This window comes from Dreissena polymorpha, chromosome 10, assembly GCF_020536995.1.
Source record: "Dreissena polymorpha isolate Duluth1 chromosome 10, UMN_Dpol_1.0, whole genome shotgun sequence".
Classification (NCBI taxonomy): domain Eukaryota; kingdom Metazoa; phylum Mollusca; class Bivalvia; order Myida; family Dreissenidae; genus Dreissena; species Dreissena polymorpha.
The window spans coordinates 61,909,440-61,931,861 of record NC_068364.1 but is presented as its reverse complement, the minus strand read 5'-3'; the positions used below and the strand labels follow the sequence as shown (position 1 = coordinate 61,931,861).

The following is a 22,422-nucleotide window of genomic DNA, read 5'->3' as shown; positions in this document are numbered from 1 at the left end:
TAGTAGTATAGTAGTAGTAGTAGTAGTAGTAGTAGTAGTAGTAGTAGTAGTAGTAGTAGTCGTAGTAGTAGATAGTAGTAGTAGTGGTAGCAGTAGTAGTAGTATTAGTAGTAGAAGTAGTAGTTGTAGTAGTAGTAGTAGTAGTAGTAGTAGTAGTAGTAGTAGTAGTAGAAGTAGTAGTAGTAGTAGAAGTAGTATTATTAGTAGTAGTAGTTTTACTATTGTTATTAGTATAATTAGCAGTATTAGTATTATTATTAAATATATAATACACCATTAACCGACATTCATTCACTGGTTGTAAAATGTTTTTGTAAACGAAAAACGTTTTCAGGTCTAATGATTGGTTTACCACGGCGTGATCATCATTAGTCAAGGAAGCAGATGGTGAACACATTAGAAACATGTGGTGCAATAATATTAATGTGGTTAAAACATTATGAAGGCCGAATGGCAACTTTTAATTGTTTTATGCTAAAACAAATTAAATGTTAACGCATTAAAATTCATAAGTTTAAATAATGTTTAAATGGTACTGGATATGCAAGTCAAGAAAAAATAACACAGCATGAGACTTTTGTTCAGTGGCATCCTCCAATTAAATGAAAGAAAACAAATTTAGGATAATTGTTCGATTCCACCTTGAGCAATCGTCAACAATTCAGTGGTTTGTGCAGCATTTGACAACATACTTAACGATCAATAATAAGTGATTTTTCTTAACATCATGTCACGTGATATGGCGCGGAAAGACGTGTTTAAAATCGGAAGGAGTATTTTGGATAAATTTTAAGTTTTAAAGAGTGTTTAGTGCTTGGATGTATATCGGAATAGTGGGAGAAAGTTATATGTGACTATTATTTAGTTAATTTCAAGAACAATCATGATAAAACATGACAAGAAAGAGAAAAGACAGAAATAGTAGTGGGAGTGCAAGCGGGAAAGTAAACAAACTTACAAAGCCAAGAGGCCCGTCTGAAGATATTGAAGCTAGTACTCCGGTGAGTGACATTTTAAGTAAAGCTAGTGCTGTTTTATTTCCGGATTCGAACTCCCCAGATGATAACACGTTTGATTTGACGCCAGGAAATAACTCTTACTGTAAACAAATCAATTTCCCAAATATGGCGGACGGAGGCTGCGAGCCGAAGAATAAAGACTTGTTGGACTGTATGAACGCATTAGGCTTTATAATAGGATCCATGGAAAGGAAACTAAGTGTTTTGGAAAACCTTGAAAGTAAAGTCATGGACTTTGATAAAGAGCTGAAGAAGATTTGGTTAGCGTTGGACGACCGCATTAAACGCACCGACGCGCGAGTGATTTCGCTTGAAGAGAGGGTGGAGTCCGCAGACGTCGGGGCGGCACACATGGCCGAGAAGGTGGCCATGCTTGAGAAACAGCGAGAGGAGCTTCGGGACGACGTTGCGTATCTAAAATCGCAATCCATGCGGAACAACTTAGTGTTCACCAATATTAAAGAATAAATAAAGAATCCTCAGGCAACGAGACTGCGGAAATCACGGAAACCAAGTTACGAACACATTTGCAAGAAACTCTCAAAATCGCAAAGCATATCGCAGAATCAATCCGCCTTGAGCGCGTTCATCGCTCGCCTGGACAGCCAGTTTCCGGTAAAATTTGCAACATCGTTTCCAAATTCACATAGTTTTAGGACCGGGAGATGGTACGGAGACAATGGAAACACTTGTCAGGAATTGGATGCCAAATGTTTGAGCAGTTTCCACCGGAAGTGCTGGAAAAAGGCCGGAAACTAGTGCCGAAATTGAAGGTCGCCAAACAAGAGGGTAAACGATCTTGGATCGTGTACGATACCCTTTACATGGACGGCAAGCCAGTAAATCAGTAGGAGCACGACAGGGATGAACTTTCTATCCTTTCGTGGAACATTCATTGCCTTACCAGAGACAAAAAGGAAAGTCCTGACATTGTAAATATTTTAAAACAGTATGATATATGTTTTCATTAAACATCATGGTGCGATTCGAATAGTAATATAAATTTAAACGGATACATTTCACATAATTTTCACCGTAAATTTCAGCATCGAAGAGCCCGTAGAAACAGTGGAGGAATTGTTTTATATTATAAAGAGAAATTAAGAGATGGAATACAAATAGTTAAAAATCATTTTGATACAATCATATGGCTAAAACTTCATCATTTATTTTTAATACCCAGAACGATATCTATGTATGTGGAGCCTATCTCTGGGGAGAAGATTCACCTTTGTACAACAGTTTATGTGGATTTATTTGATATTTTAGAAAATGATTTGTTTTTGTATGATAGCTTATGTAGTGTTTTTATTTGCGGCGATTTAAACAGCAGAGTCGGTCAGAAAAGTGATTATATTATATTTGATAAGTTAAATGATTGTTGTGATTGTCCTGATTATGTTTCCGATAGCACACCTGCACGGGCCTCCAATGACAGGTCAAATAATAACCACGGGATAAAATTGTTAGATCTTTGTAAAGGTACATGATTCCGAATTATTAACGGTCGTATAGGTAATACTGACCAATATATATTTATGTCCAATAATGGTTGCTCGGTTATTGGTTACTTATCAACAAAAGAATGTAATTTCTCCCAGATTAAGTCATTTACAATATTTCCATTCAATGAATGGAGTGATCACGCTCCACTGCATTTTTCGCTATACTGTAATAACATTTCCCGTGGTGGTTCATACTTTTTAGAGACACGGTATAAATGGGATTCTACGTTAAGAGAGCAGTTTCGCTCACGAATTATTTCTCAATTGCCTTTGTTTAATAGCAGTGTAAATACCACAGATAATTTAAGCAGGGATTCGGTTAACAATATGTTACATTTATTTACGAACAGTATTCGTGATATAGCCGACCCTTTGTTTTCGAAAGAGTGTATTTTTAAAGATAATGTTGCTTTTGAAAATTGTTCTTGTAAAAATAAGAAGTGGTTTGACAGTGAATGTATAGATGCCCGTAATTTATATTTAAATGCACTTCGATGCTTCAACACTGATAAAACTAATAGTTACAAAATAGTTTTATGTGAGAGAAAACAAGTGTATAAAAATATTGACAGACAGAAAAAAATGTTGCGATTACAAACGAAGAATGGTTAAAATTACAGAATTAAGGAAAAGTAAACCAAGGGAATTTTGGAAACGTTTCAAGTAAAAACCCAAAAGATCTAATAATATACCGTTAGCGGAATTTACGGATTTTTTTTCGAAGATTAGCTCGGATAATTTGTGTGCATCGAATTTTGAAGCGGAAAGTTTTAATTGTTATAATGATTTTAATCTTCCTAATAATGTATATCCTGAATAAGATGAACCGATAACGGTGCATGAAATAACTGCTGTAAAATAACTTAAACGATTTAAAGCGTATGGAAGTGACAACATTTTAAATGAATATTTTATAGAATCTATTGACATTCTGTCATCTCATTTATGTGATTTATTTAACAATATACTAAATGCCGGTTATTATACGGACCAGTGGACGGAAGGTATTATCATCCCACTTCATAAAAAGGGTTCCAAATATGATGTTAATAATTACAGAGGTATTACGTGAGTGAGCTGTTTGTCAAAATTATTCACGACTGTTATAAATAAACGTGTTGAAAATATCTGTACAAAACAAAACATCATTTCGGACGCCCAATTCAGATTTCGAAAAGGACGATCCTCTACTTACGCAATATTTATTTTATATTCTTTGATAAATCATTATTTATTTGAAAACAAACGTTTGTATGTTATTTTTGTCGATATGATGAAATGCTTTGATACTATTTATAGAAATGCTTTAAGGTTAAAAATGTTTAAATGTGGAATTCAAGGCAAAATATTAAGAATTGTGAGAAATATGTACCAAAAATTAAGTCATGTGTAAAATCATTATCTTCATTTTTAGATTACGTTAGCTATGCTGTTGGCTTGCGTCAAGGAGAAGTTATGTCCCCTTTGTTGTTTTCTCTCTTCGGAGAAGATCTTGAGTTGTTTTTGCAAAATAATATTGATTCAGGTTTGCAACTAGATGACATTTTTGTTAAATTTTATTACTTTTTGCAGACGACATGGCCATTGTCGGTAATTCACCAGAAGAAATCCAGAATCATTTAGATAATTTATACACTTATTTTTAAATATGGGGACTGAAAGTAAATATCGATAAGACAAAGATAATGGTTTTTCGAAAAAGAGGCGGATTATTGCCAAATGACAAGTGGACATACAATGGTCATGCTATATAAACTGTAAATGATTTTAATTATTTAGGTGTTGTTTTTAATTATACAGGTAGTTTTAATTTAAATCAAGAACATTTAATTGGCAAAGCTCTTAAAGCATTGAATACATTGTTTTGCAAAGGTCAAGATTTTGATTTAAAGCCAAAAATTCAATGTCAGTTATTTGATGCATTCGTTGGGTCTATTGAGGTTATTCAGCAGAAGTTTGGGGATTTTTACGAAATCTAAGAAATTGGAAAGGATACATCTGATATTCTGTATAAGGCTTTTAAGAGTTAAAACTAATACCTGTAATGCATGTGTTAATGGTGAGTTAGGAAGATATCCTCTCTTTATACATTGATACATGCGAATCGTACAGTATTGGTTTAAAATAGCAGCCTGTGATAACATAATTATCAAAACTGTATACAACATTGGAGTTTCAGATTACGCCAGAAGCTGCCGAAATTGGATTTATAACATCAACAAATTATTGAATGATTACGGATTCAGTTATGTCTTTAACAGTGTTCATGATATTGATGTTAAAAATTCAATACCCATTCTAAAATCCAGACTTATTGATTCATATAAACAAAAGTGGCACCGTGCACTAGAAGATAGTTCAATGTTAGATATTTATAGAATATTTAAATCAAACTTTGAATATGAGATTTACCTAGACTTAGTTCTGAAAAATTTAAGGTTTTATATATGCAGGTTAAGATTATCTGTTCACCCCCTTCGTATACAGACTGGTAGATATAATGGAAACAACATTGCTAGACAAGAAAGATATTGTCTGTGTTGTCATGCCACGGACATCGAGGACGAATTTCGTTTTGTATGTGTTTGTTCAACTTTGATAATATAAGACAGAAATACATTAAAAACAATTTCTATAATAATCCATCTGTTATTAAGTATGTACAATTTCTTCAATCAACCAATAGGTCTGAAATAATAAAACTGTGTTTATTTGTTAAGGAATCGTTAAGTATTAGATTGAATTTGTTAAATCGTATAACGTAATTTTCAAATTGTTCATCCTCTTATCTTCTGTATACAGAGCTCCAGATAAGGGTCATATTTTCGTAATTACGAATTATTTTCAAGTCCGTTACGTATTTATTTTAAAATCTTGTCGTACCATTAAGAATTACAAAATCAAGTTACGAATATTATTTTTACATCGGTTCGTATCGAATTTTTGAGAGTATTTCGCGTATTAAAGATCTTTTCGGTGCTTATATAGACTGGTTATCGGGTTTGTTTAACAAAGCGCATTTTTCCAAAAATAGCGGCGTGTACAGTCTCTCTGCCAAAAACAATGGCGGTGCCCAGAGAGCGTCTTAAAAAACTGCAAAGCGTGCAAAAACACACTTTTACATATTGTACGCAAAGTGAGCCGAAGTTGAATGTTAAGAAAGACATTATAGAAAAGATCTTATACGATGCTGTATGTTCAGTTGCCGACACAGTCGGAAAAAGCTAAAAAAACTCGACACGACGGGTCCAAACTTAAACAAAAAAACATTGAACGAGTGAAAGGGACAATTGCCGTGGCTAATCGTTGAAAAGATTGATAGGGGGCCCGTTTTAATTGTGAAATATGTAAAAATTCACCGAAGGCATGCAATCTAAGTACAGTTTGGGCATATGAAGGTATTTGAAAAATAAAATTGTATAATACTGACTAGACACTGTTGAACTCGTATAAATAAAGTTGCTAGTATGTTTATTTTGATTTTTTGCATGAAAATAATCATTATTATTTATTTTTAGGTCATTTAGAAAAGTTTAGAATTATTTTCCAAAACTTAGTATTAACGTAAAGAATAAAATTTCAGAGTTAAGAATTATTTTTGAAGATCTGGTAGTAACGTTAAGAATTTCACAAAACCTTATCTGGAGCTCTGTGTATATATTTGTTTTGTAAATATTCATGTTTGTTGACACTTGTTTTTTGCGCATATACATGTTGACATATATCAATACCAACCACATGTGATGTTGACGATGTACATTGTGCAAGTCAAATAAAATGTCTGTCTTCATCGTACATCGCTGCAATTACACATGATAATTATTCGACAGCTGGTGAAAGCATTAGAATAAAGAGTGAACACAGTAAAGTAAGAAGAACTTGGTAGTTAACATACAGAAGGAAATTAAAACAGAGTCACCAGCTTTGTTTTATCCGTCTCACTCATGTCTCTTCGGCTACGGTTAACTATAATACATGGGTCATTTGAATAAATATAATGTTCTTTTTTGAATGTTATTACAATTAAATTATCTTGTATATTTATATACATATATGCATTTAAAATTTAATATCGTTATATTCACTTTTCTATTTGCAACATGTCCGTATTATATGTGTTATATATTGTGCTAGAAGTATAGCATTATGCTATATTCAATACGCTGTCGAAACTGACAATTTAAGGACAGTATTAACACAATTTAGTAGTGAAGTATGTTAATAGTACCATCTTCTAAGTGGTTATTACTAGATCCGTAACAAGATAAAACAAATATTCCACAGTAGTCACAATATCGCCTTAAACGGTGCAATTAAACACATTAATAAAATAGCATCGTGGGGATCAAGAGGTGATAGAATTAGCTTATGGGATTGTACACTATATTACGATTTATCAGGTGTGTAATTTTAATCATGAAACATGTTTAGTTTGATTAATAATATTTTATTGCATCATCATAAAATTGATAACACTTAAATTTTGCATAAAATATTGTATTTAAGTTTAATAATTGTGTTTTAATTATACGATTTGTTTTCAAATACTTAAAAATAAACGAGCCCAGTATAAAAAAATCAATTTACCATTTTCTGACAAGAGTTTGATATGCACCTTACTAAGCTATTATCGAAGCAATTTTCGTTAAGGTCTTGATATTTTGCGAAATCATGAAATCCTATTATAAAATTGTTCAATGTAAAGGCGTTTGCACATAACGCCTGTTGCTGGCAAGCGATGTGGCGATTACGATACATGCTTAAGATGAATGATATACCTGTGTCAGTTATCAATTCAATGTTTATTATTTAGGTGCAATTAAGTCCAAGACAATTAAGCCAAGATGTCGATGGAAGATCATGCAAAAGAATTCAATCTGCACTTCAAGCATTTATTCTTCAACAAGGTAATATTCTGCGTGATTTAAACCATGGCGAAATTTTGAGTTGCATGAGCAGGGTTGACAATTTATGTTCAGAACGCATGTATGCCATATTGCTCGAAACAGTTATTGCGAACTATACACATTTCGATCTATAACACATTGCGACCTATAAAAAATTTCGACCTAAAACACAATGTTTTGTTCAAACTAAAGTATGACCATTTTTGTATACACTGTAGTATATGTTAGAATTAAATAATTAAAAACAAATACTTTTTATAAATGAAGTGCTATATACTAATTTTTCGCTTACTCGTATCCCATATATATTTGCAGAGTAAGTATAAGAGACTAAAGATATTAACAATTATGCTATCGTAATTATAATTATGCAATATGCAATGTGAATTGCAGGAAAACAGCTCAAGAGAAGCAAAGGGCTTTCATACGTGGCTGTGTTCTTATGACGTCAAAAACGGCAGCAATGCATCGAACATCTCGACCGGTTGCCCGATGTTCCAGGACAACCTGCACCAGTCACTGCTGGACGACTCGACACCGTATACGCCGTCGCCGGAACATCGATTCTTCACCTATATCACACCGGTAATCGCCGTCCTCGGGATAGTTGGAAATTCAGTATCCCTAATGGTGTTCTTGTCGAAAAACATGCGCAAGCTTTCCGCCAGCATGTATCTTATCGCTTTGGCAATATCCGACATAATGTCACTTTTGTTGTATGTACTGCCTGAATGGCTTAAACATGGAGAACCGTTGCTGTCTGGATACAGTTGGCCATCACTGCTACAGACAAATGGCGTGTGTAAGTCTGTTTTATATATTCAGTATATCGCAAGATTCTTGTCATCTTGGTTTGTCGTGTTCTTCACCATTGAACGGTTTATCGGCGTTTGTTTCCCGCTACGCCGAAAAGATCTTTGTGACCACCGGTCTGCATCCAGGGTCATACTCGGCGCCGTTGTTGTGGCCGCAGCCGGTTGCGTATTTAAACCCGTACTTAGTGGTTCCTTCCCCACAATCAGCGGAGCTATGCTGTGCACGAGCGACAAGGACAACCAATACTTGTCTTTCATTCTAGACAGCACATTTGGAGTGATTATTACATTTATTCCGTTCATCCTGATCACCGTACTGAACGTGTTCATTATACGTAGGCTCGTGTTACGAAACAAACGTAGTAAAAAAATTCGCGTCGTTACAAAGGAGTCAATTATTCGACTGGAATTCACGTTCATTCTCTTGGCGATGTCAATTTGTTTTGTTGCGCTTAACCTTCCATACTTTGCTGTATGGTGCAAACGCTACTGGAAAATACGCCAGATGTTCAACATGCACATGATGTCGCCGAATACACTACAAATCCATGATGACAATATAAGCAATCTTGACGACGCCCTTCACGTTACAAGGACAATTTTCTACACTAACTATTGCATCAATTTCTTTCTCTACTCAGTGACTGGGGCATATTTTCGAAAAGAGCTAAAACACCTCTTCTGCAAACCTGACAAAAACATCACAGTGAGCTATGCGCACAGATGTTCGGCAAACAAAACAGGGGCTCATTCCATGGCCTCCCCGCAAACCAGTCTACTTTGAATCTATTGTTGAAATTCAACATAATGCTTACATTAATACTTTTATGAAATGATTAACAACCTACGACATTTTAATGCGTTTAGTCGTGTTTGAAAAAAATAAAAAATTCCCATGGGATTTTTTTCTCCCATTGTTTTTTCTCCCATGGGATTTTTGTTCCAATGGGATTTTTCAGTTACGTAAGCCGAAAAGTTTCTTAATGCGAAAAACAACAATAAAGGAAATAATAATTATACTTATGAATAATAAATTGAATAATATAAATAACATGACTATTTTTAAAATACGTTACAATTTCAGTTTTATGCTAGTAGAACTAATCATTTCTTGTTCGAGCAGATGGCTGAGTCCAATTGGTGAGTATGTCAGCTTAGAACCAGTATAAATGCATCGCAGACAGACAACGCTGTCATACTGTACACACCGCTGAGTAACAATCTTTATTACATTTCATTTTGCAACAGAAAATGAACTCCGTAGTATAATTGATCTAATATGTGCCCTCTGCTATTGAAAGCGTGCAACATATTAACATAACAATAAGTCCATGCAAAAACTATGTGCAATTTCCATTCAAAGCTATATACACATTATAAAGGTCAGATGACCCGCGTCATGCGAAAATGGGTCTTATGTCATATGCGGCCAAAGTTGGTCCATCCTAGCTTTTCCAACCGCGCGTTCTGGTCAGGTTCTACACTGACTTATACATAAAGTCAAGCAATGATTCGTGGTCTCATATCCGAACTCGGTAGCTCCTGTGCGAAACTTTCACCGGAAACGACGGCACCGAGACGGGCGCTCAAACTTGGCGGATGCGCCTTATATGTTTTATATAATAGCGCGATGTGTTTTTTCTTGCCTCAAATTAGTAAGCCCAATCAGCGTTTTATTGTGTTCTTTGCTTCTACTATTAACAAGAACTTCAACCGATACGAACATGAATTTTATTTTAATATATTTATTTAAAGCTCGGAAAACTCATTGTATATTTAGACTACTACTTATAAAACAAAGTCGTGTTTTCAACATCTGTTTTCGGCATATAAATTGTTATTCCAAACCAGATTTTACGCATTTTACTGTACAAAATACCGTAAGGGCCACCGTGGTTACTCATTAAAATCCAGATGGCATGAATGCGAGAACGCAAAAGTACGATGTCGACAGTGCGACAATACGATGGCGACAATGCATTCGTACGATTGCGAAAACGCGCTAGTACGCTGACGACAATGCGACAGTGCGACAATACAATGGCGGCAGTGCGATAGTACGGTGGCGACAATGCGAAAGTCATATCGTACTGTCGCCGTGGTATTATCGCAATGTCGCCATCGTTCTATCGCATTGTCGCCATCGTATTGTCGCACTGTCGCCATCGTATTTTCAAATTGCCGCCATCATACTATCGCGTTATCGCATTGGCACCATCGTACTATCGCACTGTCGGCTGTCGCCATCGCATTGTCGCACTGTCGTCATCGTATTTTCGCACTGTCGTCATCGTATTATCGCAATATCGTACTGTCGCATTGTCGCCATCGTACTATCTCACTATCGCCATAGTATTGTCGCACTGTCGTCATCGCACTGTCTGATTGTCTTCATCGTCCTATCGCGTTATCGCATTGTCGCCATCGTACTATCGCATTGTCGCCATCGTATTGTCACACTGTCATCATCGTATTGTCACATTGTCGCCATCGTACTATCGCGTTCTCGCGTTCTCGCCCTCTGGATTTAATGTGTAACCACGATGGCACTAACGGTATTCCGTAATTCTGCCAAAGCACAGTATGATTAGGTCACTCCCAATGCTCAAATCTCTAACGGCCACCGGAAAAACTTTGCGAAACCGAAATTTCGCAAACTTAAGTACCCTTTTTCTTAAAGATTTGCTACTTTGAGACATAGTATGCGATAAAAGTCTTATCGTTGATTAATAATTGGTTATTTTCACTCAAAAAACGCGTTTTCTTCACTATGAAATTTATAAGCAAAGTTGGGGTCCCCATGGGATTTTTGCATTTTCCCATGGGATTTTTGATTTTCCCATGGGATTTTTTCTCCCATGGGATTTTTTTTCTCCCATAATTTGCAAATGGGAGAAAAATCCCATGGGATTTTGAACATTTTAAAAAACGTGTTTTATTTGCGTTTGCAAGTATTTTAACGTTATTTAAGGACTGTATATTGGTTTTATGCCAATTATATATAAAAATATTTAGTAATAAAAAAATCCCATTTTAAAATGGGAGAAAAAAATCCCATGGGATTTTTTTCTTATTTTGGGAGATTTATTCATGAAACTTTCAGAAACATCATATTTTATGAAATGATGAACAACTACGATATTTTAATGCGTTTAGTCGTGTTTAAAAAAAAATAAAAAATCCCATGGGATTTTTAAATCCCATGGGATTTTTAAATCCCATGGGATTTTAAAACCCATGGGATTTTTTCTCCCATGGGATTTTTTTCCAATGGGATTTTTCAGTTTCGTAAGCCGAATAAGTTTCTTAATGCGAAAAACAACAATAAAGGAAATAATAATTATAATTTTGAATAATAAATTGAATAATATAAATAACATGAATATTTTTAAATGAGTTACAATTAAAGGTTTATGCTAGTAGAACTTATCATTTCTTGTTCGAGCAGATGGTTGAGTCCAATTGGTGAGTATGCCAGCTTAGAACCAGTATAAATGCATCGCAGACAGACAACGCTGTCATACTGTACACACCGCTGAGTAACAATCTTTATTGCATTTCATTTTGCAACAGAAAATGAACTCCGTAGTATAATTGATCTTATATATGCCCTCTGCTTTTGAAAGCGTGCAACACATTAACATAACAATAAATCCATGCCAAAAACTATGTGCAAATTCCATTCAAAGCTATATACACATTATAAAGGTCAGATGACCCGCGTCATGCGAAAATGGGTCTTATGTCATATGCGGCCGAAGTTGGTCCATCCTAGCTTGTCCAACCGCGCAGTCTGGTCAGGTACTACGCTGACTGATATATAAAGTCAAGCCATGATTCGTGGTCTCATATCCAAACTCGGTAGCTCCTGTGCGAAACTTTCACCGGAAACGACGGCACCGAGACGGGCGCTCGAACTTTGCGGATGCGCGTTATATGTTATATATAATAGCGCGATGTGTTTTTTCTTGCCTCAAATTAGTAAGCCCAATCAGCGTTTTATTGTGTTCTTTGCTTCTACTATTAACAAGAACTTCAACTGATACGAACATGAATTTTATTTTAATATGTTTATTTAATGCTCGGAAAACTCATTGTATATTTAGACTACTACTTATAAAACAAAGTCGGGTTTTCAACATCTGTTTTCGGCATAAAAATTGTTATTCCAAACCAGATTTTACGCACTTTACTGTACAAAATACCGTTAGGGCCACCGTGGTTACTCATTAAAATCCAGAGGGCGAGAATGCGAGAACGCGAAAGTACGATGACGACAGTGCGACAATACGATGGCGACAATGCGTTCGTACGATTGCGAAAACGCGCTAGTACGATGACGACAATGCGACAGTGCGACAATACAATGGCGGCAGTGCGATAGTACGGGGGCGACAATGCGATAGTCATATCGTACTGTCGCCGTGGTATTATCGCAATGTCGCCATCGTTCTATCGCATTGTCGCCATCGTATTGTCGCACTGTCGCCATCGCATTTTCGAATTGCCGCCATCATACTATCGCGTTATCGCATTGGCACCATCGTACTATCGCACTGTCGGCTATCGCCATCGTATTGTCGCACTGTCGTCATCGTATTTTCGCACTGTCGTCATCGTATTATCGCACTATCGAACTGTAGTATTGTCGCCATCGTACTATCTCACTGTCGCCATCGTATTGTCGCACTGTCGTCATCGCACTGTCTGATTGTCGTCATCGTATTATCGCGTTCTCGCATTGTCGCCATCGTACTATCGCATTGTCGCCATCGTATTGTCACCCTGTCATCATCGTATTGTCACATTGTCGCCATCGTACTATCGCGTTCTCGCGTTCTCGCCCTCTGGATTTTAATGTGTAACCACGATGGCACTAACGGTATTCCGTAATACTGCTAAAGCACAGTATGATTAGGTCACTCCCAATGCTCAAATCTCTATGTCTATTTTAGTAACAACACATGTCTATGGAAGGATATTTAGGTAAAAGTTACATCATTCGTGGTGAATATTTACATTATGACTGATGCTTATTCTAATTTGCTTTATGACAATTCCAACATGCTTGTTGTCTATTCGTTTATACTTGATGATTGCTGCAACATTACATCATTCATGAATAATATTTACATTATGCGTGATGTTTATTCTAACATGCTTCATGACAGTTCCAACATGCTTGTTCTCTATCGGTTATACTTGATGATTGTTTCAACATGCTTGGTGACTATCCAATGTTTGTGTGTTCATTATTCCTGAAACCAGTCATAATCGGTTTTGCCACTAAGCGTCATTAACAACGGCAGTTAGCAACAGGCAGTAAGCAGAATGCAAGTTACTAAATTATGACATCAGGTGGCGCGCGTTTATTTTCCGTATGTTGAATAAATTACTTTTCGGAAAAAAAAGCGAAAACATCCGAATCATTTTGACTAGTAAACTGAATAAGCTGAATTAGTTCCCTTCGTTATATAATCTCCATTAAACTAAATACGTTCATTATTGCCATGAAGACCAGTACGTTTACACAATGAATTGACTGCCGTGAATGTTTTTGATATTTGTAAGATGCAATTGGCACTCAAGAAATTATACATGTATTTTATTCAGAACATAACGGGGCTGATGTGTTGGAATTGTGGCCCTTCCCTAGTCCAAATAATTACAGTAGACGTAATCTACCGATGTGCATTGCATATCGACCTCATATTTATAAAGTAGCCCAAACCCCCATTGCCACAGACCTGTGCGTGAAACTTTCAGATTTCTCTAGTCTATTTACCATGCTATAATTACAATTTCTATAAACACATATTTATCATTTTATGACTATATAATGTCTGTGGTATACAGAGAAACCTGAAAGTTACAAGTACTCGTGTCTAGTACTGTACAACTATTGTACTCCTCGTTGAGAAAACAACTACTTCATCTACATGTATTAAAATATCATAAAACATAATTTTCAATCAAGTTGGAAAAAATCAATAAATAAATGTCATATAAACAGGTTTGTCATGAACGTTGACGTCGCTCTTGGTTACCAGAAAAATTCCCACGCACGGATTTCAACCGTCATTGTTTACAATCAATTAAGTGCATAAGTACTTGAATTTGTATTGTGTTTTTTAAAAGTGTCCAGCTACAGGTGGTTAGCGTGTGGCTATAATACTAGTTAGTGAAAACATATTTTGGAATGATAAGTAATCATATTATAACGAAAAATCAACTTTTCTTAAAAAAAATAAGTTAAATATATATTCAACAAGGTATCCAACTCGAAATCATCCGAAAACGGGATGCATCGTTTTAAACAGCCATTACTTCATCAATTTTGCGATTTTCACGATCTTGGTCTTATTCAACGCAGAAATAAATTTCCTTTCTGGAAATGTATATGTCATGCAATATTTTTACAAATACTGGGTCAACTTTTAAAAAATAACACGATACACAACTCGCGTGACCCAGCTGTGATCGATCAGACAGTATTCATGACTGAAATCTTCACGGGGAAATGGGCATTTTCCCTGCAAAGTTCACGAACCTCGATACCATTATTCAATAAAACGTATGAAAAAAACATTCTTACCGTGCTTGCCGTAGAATTATGCATCAAAACTAACTGTCCAGCGCATTTTCAAACCTTTGTTTACATACATTTCAACGAACTGACATTTTAAACACAAGAGTGATTTCATTGCTCCAATGCGGAGTTGTGTCTTTACAACTGGAGATTTCATTCATAAATACGGTCTGATCGATAACAACTGGGTCAAGCGAATTATGTATAGCTTTATTTCTTAAAATTTGACCCAGCATGTGTAGAAATATAACAATATATATACATTTCCTAAAAGGAAATTCATTTCTGCGTTGAATAAGACCGGGTCATGAAAATCGCTGCAAAATTAATTTAGTAATGGCTGCTCAAAACGATGCACCCCGTTTTCGGATGATTTCGAGTTGGATACCTTGTTATATATAAAACGGTAGTGATTTTTTTTTATATAGAAAATTTGATTTTTCGTTTTAATATGATTATTTATCATTCAAAAAGATGTTTTCACTAATTATTATCATAGCCACACGCTAACCACCTGTGTGTCCAGCACGTGTGCCGGGAGAACAGGGCTTAATGTATTTTTTGTTAAGCTCTATAATATTTATATCCAATCTGTATGAAAAAATGTCGGTGAACATTATTCCGGTGTTAATTTTTGAAAATATTGAGGCATTCGTTAATTATGGATCTAAAACGGAACATTAATCCGCAAAAAAAACACCGGGCATATTGCATATTAGATCGGACACATGAAATTATTTCGAAAGAAAGCAATTAGAGTTTTAAATTCTACATGAGTAAGTCTCGCTGTGCACGATTACGCTCTTACTGCTCGTATATATTTGACTCTTGGCAAATACCTAGTGTTTTATTTTGCTTAATCTAAATTGTGTCATGCATCTATATGTACTTAAAGCAGCATGACCAACAGCTCTTTCATATGTGAAAGAGATTGACACGAAATACCTACCCATCTATAATAAAGTTTATATGTGCACTTCAATATTATAGTTTTAAAGCATTTTATGTGGTGCAATATAAAAGTACTCTAGTAAATTTGAAATTATGTAATCGATTTCCTCTCAACATACATGCAAAGTTCCAGATAACTTTTTCAGCAAAATCTTGGTTTACACTCTATAATAATCCAGCCTTAAAGTCTATTATTAATTCTTTTTTTTTCAGGTAAATATAATTTTTGGCACATCCGCATTTAGGTTTATAGTCTAAGAAGAGCTAATGACAATTGCCGGGTTACAGCAGACTTTTTGCGATAAAAGGACCAGATAATGGAAAACGTTCGGCTTTTCGACTGTTGTAAAGATGGTCTGTTATTCATAATAACGTTAAAGTGCTGTTGATTTCATAATTGTAATGAGGGCCTAGACGAGTGGGAACTCATTGATAAAATGTTTACATTATATGCATTGATATTGAGTTTTACGCATGATCACACATTTTGAATTCTTATTTTATTTTTCCAATGTGTAACCGTACGCACAGAATTTAAGTCTACTTTTTTACTAAATTTAATTCAATTTTTTACGACTTTAAGCGTCTTATCTGGAGCTCTGCATACATGCATTAGTAGCATATATTGAAATATATCCATAGACTTTCTTTGGTTATTGAAGGTAAATTACTGTACAAAAATTATGGTTAGTCATTAACCAAAAAAAAGTTAAGTCTACAAACACGCGGTTAATTTCGGTTCAGTAGCAAATATCTTACAAAGGTGCGCAACTTCTCCTATAACATAAAATTTCCGTTATACGCCGTAAATTTCCGTGGTCCTCCGTAGCATTTCGGAATGACTGTCAATTGACATCATTGTATCATGCATGATAGTATGTTGCTTTGTGCTTGGGTGAAACTCACATCTTACCATCGCGTTAATTTATTAAACGCATTAATATTTGATGTCATTATGCACTGCGCCTATTGCACAAGTCTCTCTGCACAAACCAACATACACATATGCAGCATGCAATTAACGAACAAGAATGTTGCATCTGTACACATGCATGATACCATTAAGCAGAATGTAAATAGACATTGGACATCAGGCAAGATGTAAGTGTCATCAAGCATGAAAAGGTGTCTACATACTAATTGAAAGTACCATCAAGAATCATGACACAGTCACAAAGAAGGATGTAATTTTTACCTAAATACCCTTCCATATTTGACGGCACTGTGTGTTTGCTTAATTTCACTGAAGAACGTCTACTGGTAAATCTTACAAAAAAAGTGATAAATAAGACTGAGTAGCAATTTTTTTGGCGTTGCTGTTTAACGTCAAATTTGGCCTTTCAACGAACTTCTTAAAAGCCCATTGAATTTTAATGAAGAAGTTTCCCGCTTGTAGGTCCGAATGAATTAAATCAAATTTTGCAATTGGCAATTTGATAGAAATCCCCATAAAACATTGCACATAGCTTTCTGAAATAAACAGGCCACATTGAACGCATTCACGATATCCAACAGCTCTCTTTGCAAAGACCTATCTAGTGTTTCTTGGCCGTGTAAGATCTATAATTAGAACATCGTCACCTAAACATCTACTAATAGAAGAGCATATTTTGAGGAAACAAATTCAATAAGAGTATAAAACGTCCACGATCAATAATGTGTAGTTTGTTAAAGATATCACGGCAGTAAAAACATAGCACTTTAAAGAGACCACAATCTGGTACATTTGGTCAATTTTTGCGTCCGTGGCGGACAATACATTTTTAAAAAGAAAGCGTACAAAAAAGCAAACACAAAGTTCTTCGTAAGCTTGTTTTAATCTTAAAAACACATAATCGACAGTCATTCCAGTCAAATACAATACTAACAGTCAGCACTCTAGAGATCAAAATTGCGGATATAAATATTTAATTCAGGGATATCAAGTGTATCAAGTTCGAATTCCGGAAAAAATAGCCGGTAGTCTGGGGCATTAGGTCCCTTACAGGGATAAAAGGTAAATCCCCGCCCGAGCCGTAGCTAACTGATTTATTGTAGTCTTTCTAGTTGCAATTTCTGGTGAGTACAATGCGGAATATTACGGATATTTGCAACATGTCGAAGATTTTCGGAAAGTAGCGAAGAGGTTTTCGTCAGTTAATATTCATGTCCGTGCCGGCCGCTAACTTATCAGAATCAATAAAAAAGAACCAGGAAAAATCGGTACCGATCGCAAATTTCCGGAATTCCGATAAAGCTTCAACATAATTTGTTCTCAAATGATCGCGTACTCGAACGAATCTGTCCCTACGCCTCCAACTCCCTTTAAATCTCATCGGACGTACATTGATCTCAAAATCTATCCTTGACGACTCAAATCATATTTCCTGAATAGTTTGGCCTATTGACGTCCCTGTAATTATAACAATGGTCTTTTGGATAAACACCGCTAAGTTGTTGCAATATAATAACCGTTTAAAATAGTTACCGGTTTTCATTTAATAAAATGATTAAGTCATATTCGAGATTTCAGCGATTGCCAATATTTTGCTTTTGTTTCTCATAAGCATATGGTGCTTGGTATCTGCTATTGACTCCTATGTAGATTGCAAATATTACATAACCCTTACAGCGGCCGAGCGCAGATATCTGCATTTGGCCGCTAAAAAGAAAAATCTTTGCGCATTAATTTAATTCAAATCTCATTATCATAATCAAAATCATCATCATCGTCGTCGTCGTCACTACTACCACCACCACCATCATCATCATCATCATCATCATCATCATCATCTTCTTCTTCTTCTTCTTCCTCCTCCTCCTCCTCAACATCATTAACAACAACAGCAACACCAACTTAACATCATCATCAAACAACAATAAACATCGGTAGCATACAATGTGCTTCATCAACCATACATAATTATATGCGTTAAAACACCATAATAGAACAGCATGAATGAAGCTGTCTATTACTCTTTTATATTTCCTATACCAATATTTTTTTTTCGTTAATTGAAGGACTAGTTGAAATCTTCTATAAAAGCCCTCCCACCCCCCCCCCCCAAAAAAAAAATAAAAAAAATAAAAAATAATAATAATAACCCTAGCAAGCAACAATAAACATAGGTTAGTTAGTATACACTGTGCTTTAGCAACCATGCATAATGAATGTTTATGACTTCGGACCGTTGTGATCAAATTTAAAAAAGCAAGATGGTATGTATGCGGCACACAACACATAGATAATTATAGTTTTATACCTTAAACGTAGTTCATCAAAATAAAGATAAGTTATTATCTATGTAATACTTAAATTAGGTTTATAATGTATGCATATTTGTCTAAAACTTGTGAAATGTGATTCGTAAGCCGACGACAACATTATCATTCGGACCCTTCTCCCCACCTAACAATCGAGATTAAACACCTGTGGAGATCCCGATCTTATCAATGAATAAACCGGTTCAATGATGTCAAGTCAAATAAAACATACTATTACTATCCAAATAAATATCTATCAAAAAATGTAAATTGATATACCTACTTAACTAAAACTAAACTTAAACGATTAGCAAGAAAAATATATAAAGAAGAAGCAGGCAAAGTAGACAAATTAATTGTAACATATGTTTTCTCAGTCTCCCACTGTTGAACAATATAAATAGTATTTATCGCCACCCCAAAAGGGATCTTTATCACACGTTTGGCTCAACTAATATATAATTGTGACAGGACAAACTGTCAACAAATACCTTGTTAATGTTTTATACATAACTCCAATCAAAGGTCAACTTCCAAGGAAACTGCGGCATGTTAAAACTGTTGATTATGACAAAATGTTGTTTAGTACAAATCAGTACAATAGCGTCTGTTATGTGGCCTATACTAATCCAGTTAAATAAAACTTTAATCGCAGAAAAGTTTAGATTCTTTACACCTTTAAAGGGGCCTTTTCACAGATTTTGGCATTTTTTTAACTTATTCATTAAATGCTTTATATTGATAAATGTAAACATTGGATCATAAAAGCTCCAGTAAAAAATCAAGAAAAAAAAAAAAAAAAGGAAATGTACATTGCCCGGAGCAGGGTTCGAACCAGTGACCCCTGGAGTCCTGGCAGAGTCCTGTAGTATAAACGCTTATGCCTACTGAGCTATTCCGCCGAGTACACATTCTCGACGTATTTTATACCTTATATAAGCAATCTTCGTAGTTTCACAAAATTTAACGACAAAAACAGAACTCTCCAAATTATTCAATCGTTTCGCGTTGCAACGCTTTATAATTTTTAGGTTTTAAAATCGTCAAAAGATGCATATAATGGCTATATTAGAGCATGGTAAATGTCCAGTATTACTGTTTCCTCACAAATATCATAACTAAAACGAAAACTTACGAATCTGAAACAACTTTTTTCAATTTTGTCAATTTACCAAAGCGTGAAAAGATCCCTTTAAGAAAATATATATAACAGTTCTTTCCTGTTTTAACAAAATGATACATTTAAAAATAAATTATGAAGCATCGCTAGCAATATTAGAAAGAGAAGTAGAAGGAGAAATATTATCAATAGTAGCAGTAGCAGCAGCAGCAGCAGTAGCAGCAGCAGCAGTAGCAGTAGCAGAATCAGTAGCAGTAGCAGTAGCAGTAGCAGTAGCAGTAGCAGTAGCACTAGCAGTAGAAGTAGCAGTATCAGTAGCCGTATCAGTAGCAGTAACAGTAGCAGCAGCAACAGCAGCAGGAGCAGCAGCAGCAGCAGTAGCAGTAGCACTATCAGAAGCAACAGCAGCAGCGGCAGTGGCAGCGGCAGTGGCAGTGGCAGTAGCAGTGGCAGTAGCAGTAGCACTATCAGTAGCAGCAGCAGCAGCAGCAGCAGCACTGGCAGCGGCAGTGGCAGCGGCAGTGGCAGTGGCCGCGGCAGTGGCAGCGGCAGTGGCAGCGGCAGTGGCAGTGGCAGCGGCAGCGGCAGCAGTAGCAGTAGCAGTAGCAGTAAGAGTAGCCGAAGCAGTAGCAGTAGCGGCTTTTTGCTTTTTTGTTTTAGAAGTGTTTGTCGTATAAGAAGAACGCAAGGAAGACAAATTAATTGTAACATGTGTTATCTTAGTCTCCGTTGTAGTAGTATTTGTTGTATCTACACAGCCATTTTTCAGTCACCTGAGAGACATGTTTTGATAAGAGATTTAATGGTGGACCAATACATCGTGTATTAATATCAGTGTACCCACTGGGACACCACATGGGGCGAGGATTAACAGATAAACTAGGCCTTCAATTAATTATGCGCCTAGAGGCAAACAATACTATAACTTACTGATAATTTTAGGATTGGGATGTGTTTGTATCTTATTTGAAATTAGCTAGCTTAATTCAAAAACTAATTATAGCCTCAATATTATCACAAGAACATCATCACATATTCATTGTGCAATATATAATCATATCACCATCACAATATGCCAGAGCGTTAGTATTTATTGTGCATACATATCCTACAGCAACATTTACAAAACTTATTACAAACCAACCGCTCAAGCTTTAATTAAGATTGATTTCAATTTATATTATGACATACATTAAAGATCACTGTCAATTAATTAAAAAATAGCTTGATGCTTCGTACTCAGCGATTTAAATAAAAGAAACGTTGCGTACACAATAATTGGGGTTAATAAAAAAAGTCTGCAATTAAAATAATCAAATTTAAATAATACTAGATTTAGTTTCAAATTGTCGCTCAAAAAATGTATCAGTTATATCAGTTACTAGGGAATCGATTTGTTTAATCTCCGCAATCCAATAATAATTATGGTGTTTGTATGACAAATTAATAGCTATTCGTCATTGAATGTATGATACTCATAAAAATATTGAAACAATAACCACAACAACAACAACATATGTGATTATGTATATATCTTCTTCAGATACTCTGTGTCATACTTTCAAAATTATCCTCATAAGATTCATAATAATAAAATAAACACTATTGCAATCTTAGTAAAAACCAACTTAGCCGTTATGCTAATGATTTTATGTTCAGTATGCGTGTACATTTCAATATTATATAACAACAAGTGTTCACAAATACCTATGTTTAATAAATATTAAAAACATGAGAACCAATGAAGGTATTTCATTTTAATAGACTAGTTTTACCGTGTGTGTACATTCATATAAAATCTTTTGAAAATCACACTTGAGATAATGTCTTTAGGTTTTGCTATTTCTAATCGATTTAAACACCATAAAACCACCGTATTTTCTCTTACATTCTAAATTTTCTTACATTTCCTTTTTAAGCCAAAATATTTATGTTTTCATGATTCTAAATTTTCGGACATACGGATTTTCGTACAGTCAGTTAAACAGCGCTATTTTATCAGATTTTGACCCTGTTTTTGCTTATCTGATGACCCTTCGGTCATGCATTTTTACAACCGGATTAAAGTAATAAAACAGAATCATGCCTAAGGGCAATCGACCATTACATTTGCGTACTTGGGTAAATTACCTTGTAAACCTCTAATAAGCAATGGTTCCTTCCAACAGCGTTTGAAATGATATCGTATTAAGAAAGCCAAACGTTTATTGTTTTTACTTTTTATATATTATTTCAGTTGATTGCAAAGCTGTTAAGTTGCATTTTTAAAGTAA

The 22,422-nt window shown here is 35.2% G+C and overlaps 1 protein-coding gene across 1 annotated transcript in view; it reads left to right on the top strand.

The window, feature by feature from the left end:
• Window positions 1–1,729: 1,729 nt before the first annotated feature.
• LOC127849162 (heat shock 70 kDa protein 12B-like) overlaps window positions 1,730–22,422 on the top strand; it is a 45,852-nt gene continuing 25,159 nt past the window's right edge. The window contains exon 1 of the mRNA XM_052381881.1: window positions 1,730–1,858. Coding sequence (XP_052237841.1) covers window positions 1,730–1,858 — 129 coding nt within the window. The remainder of the gene's footprint in view (window positions 1,859–22,422) is intronic.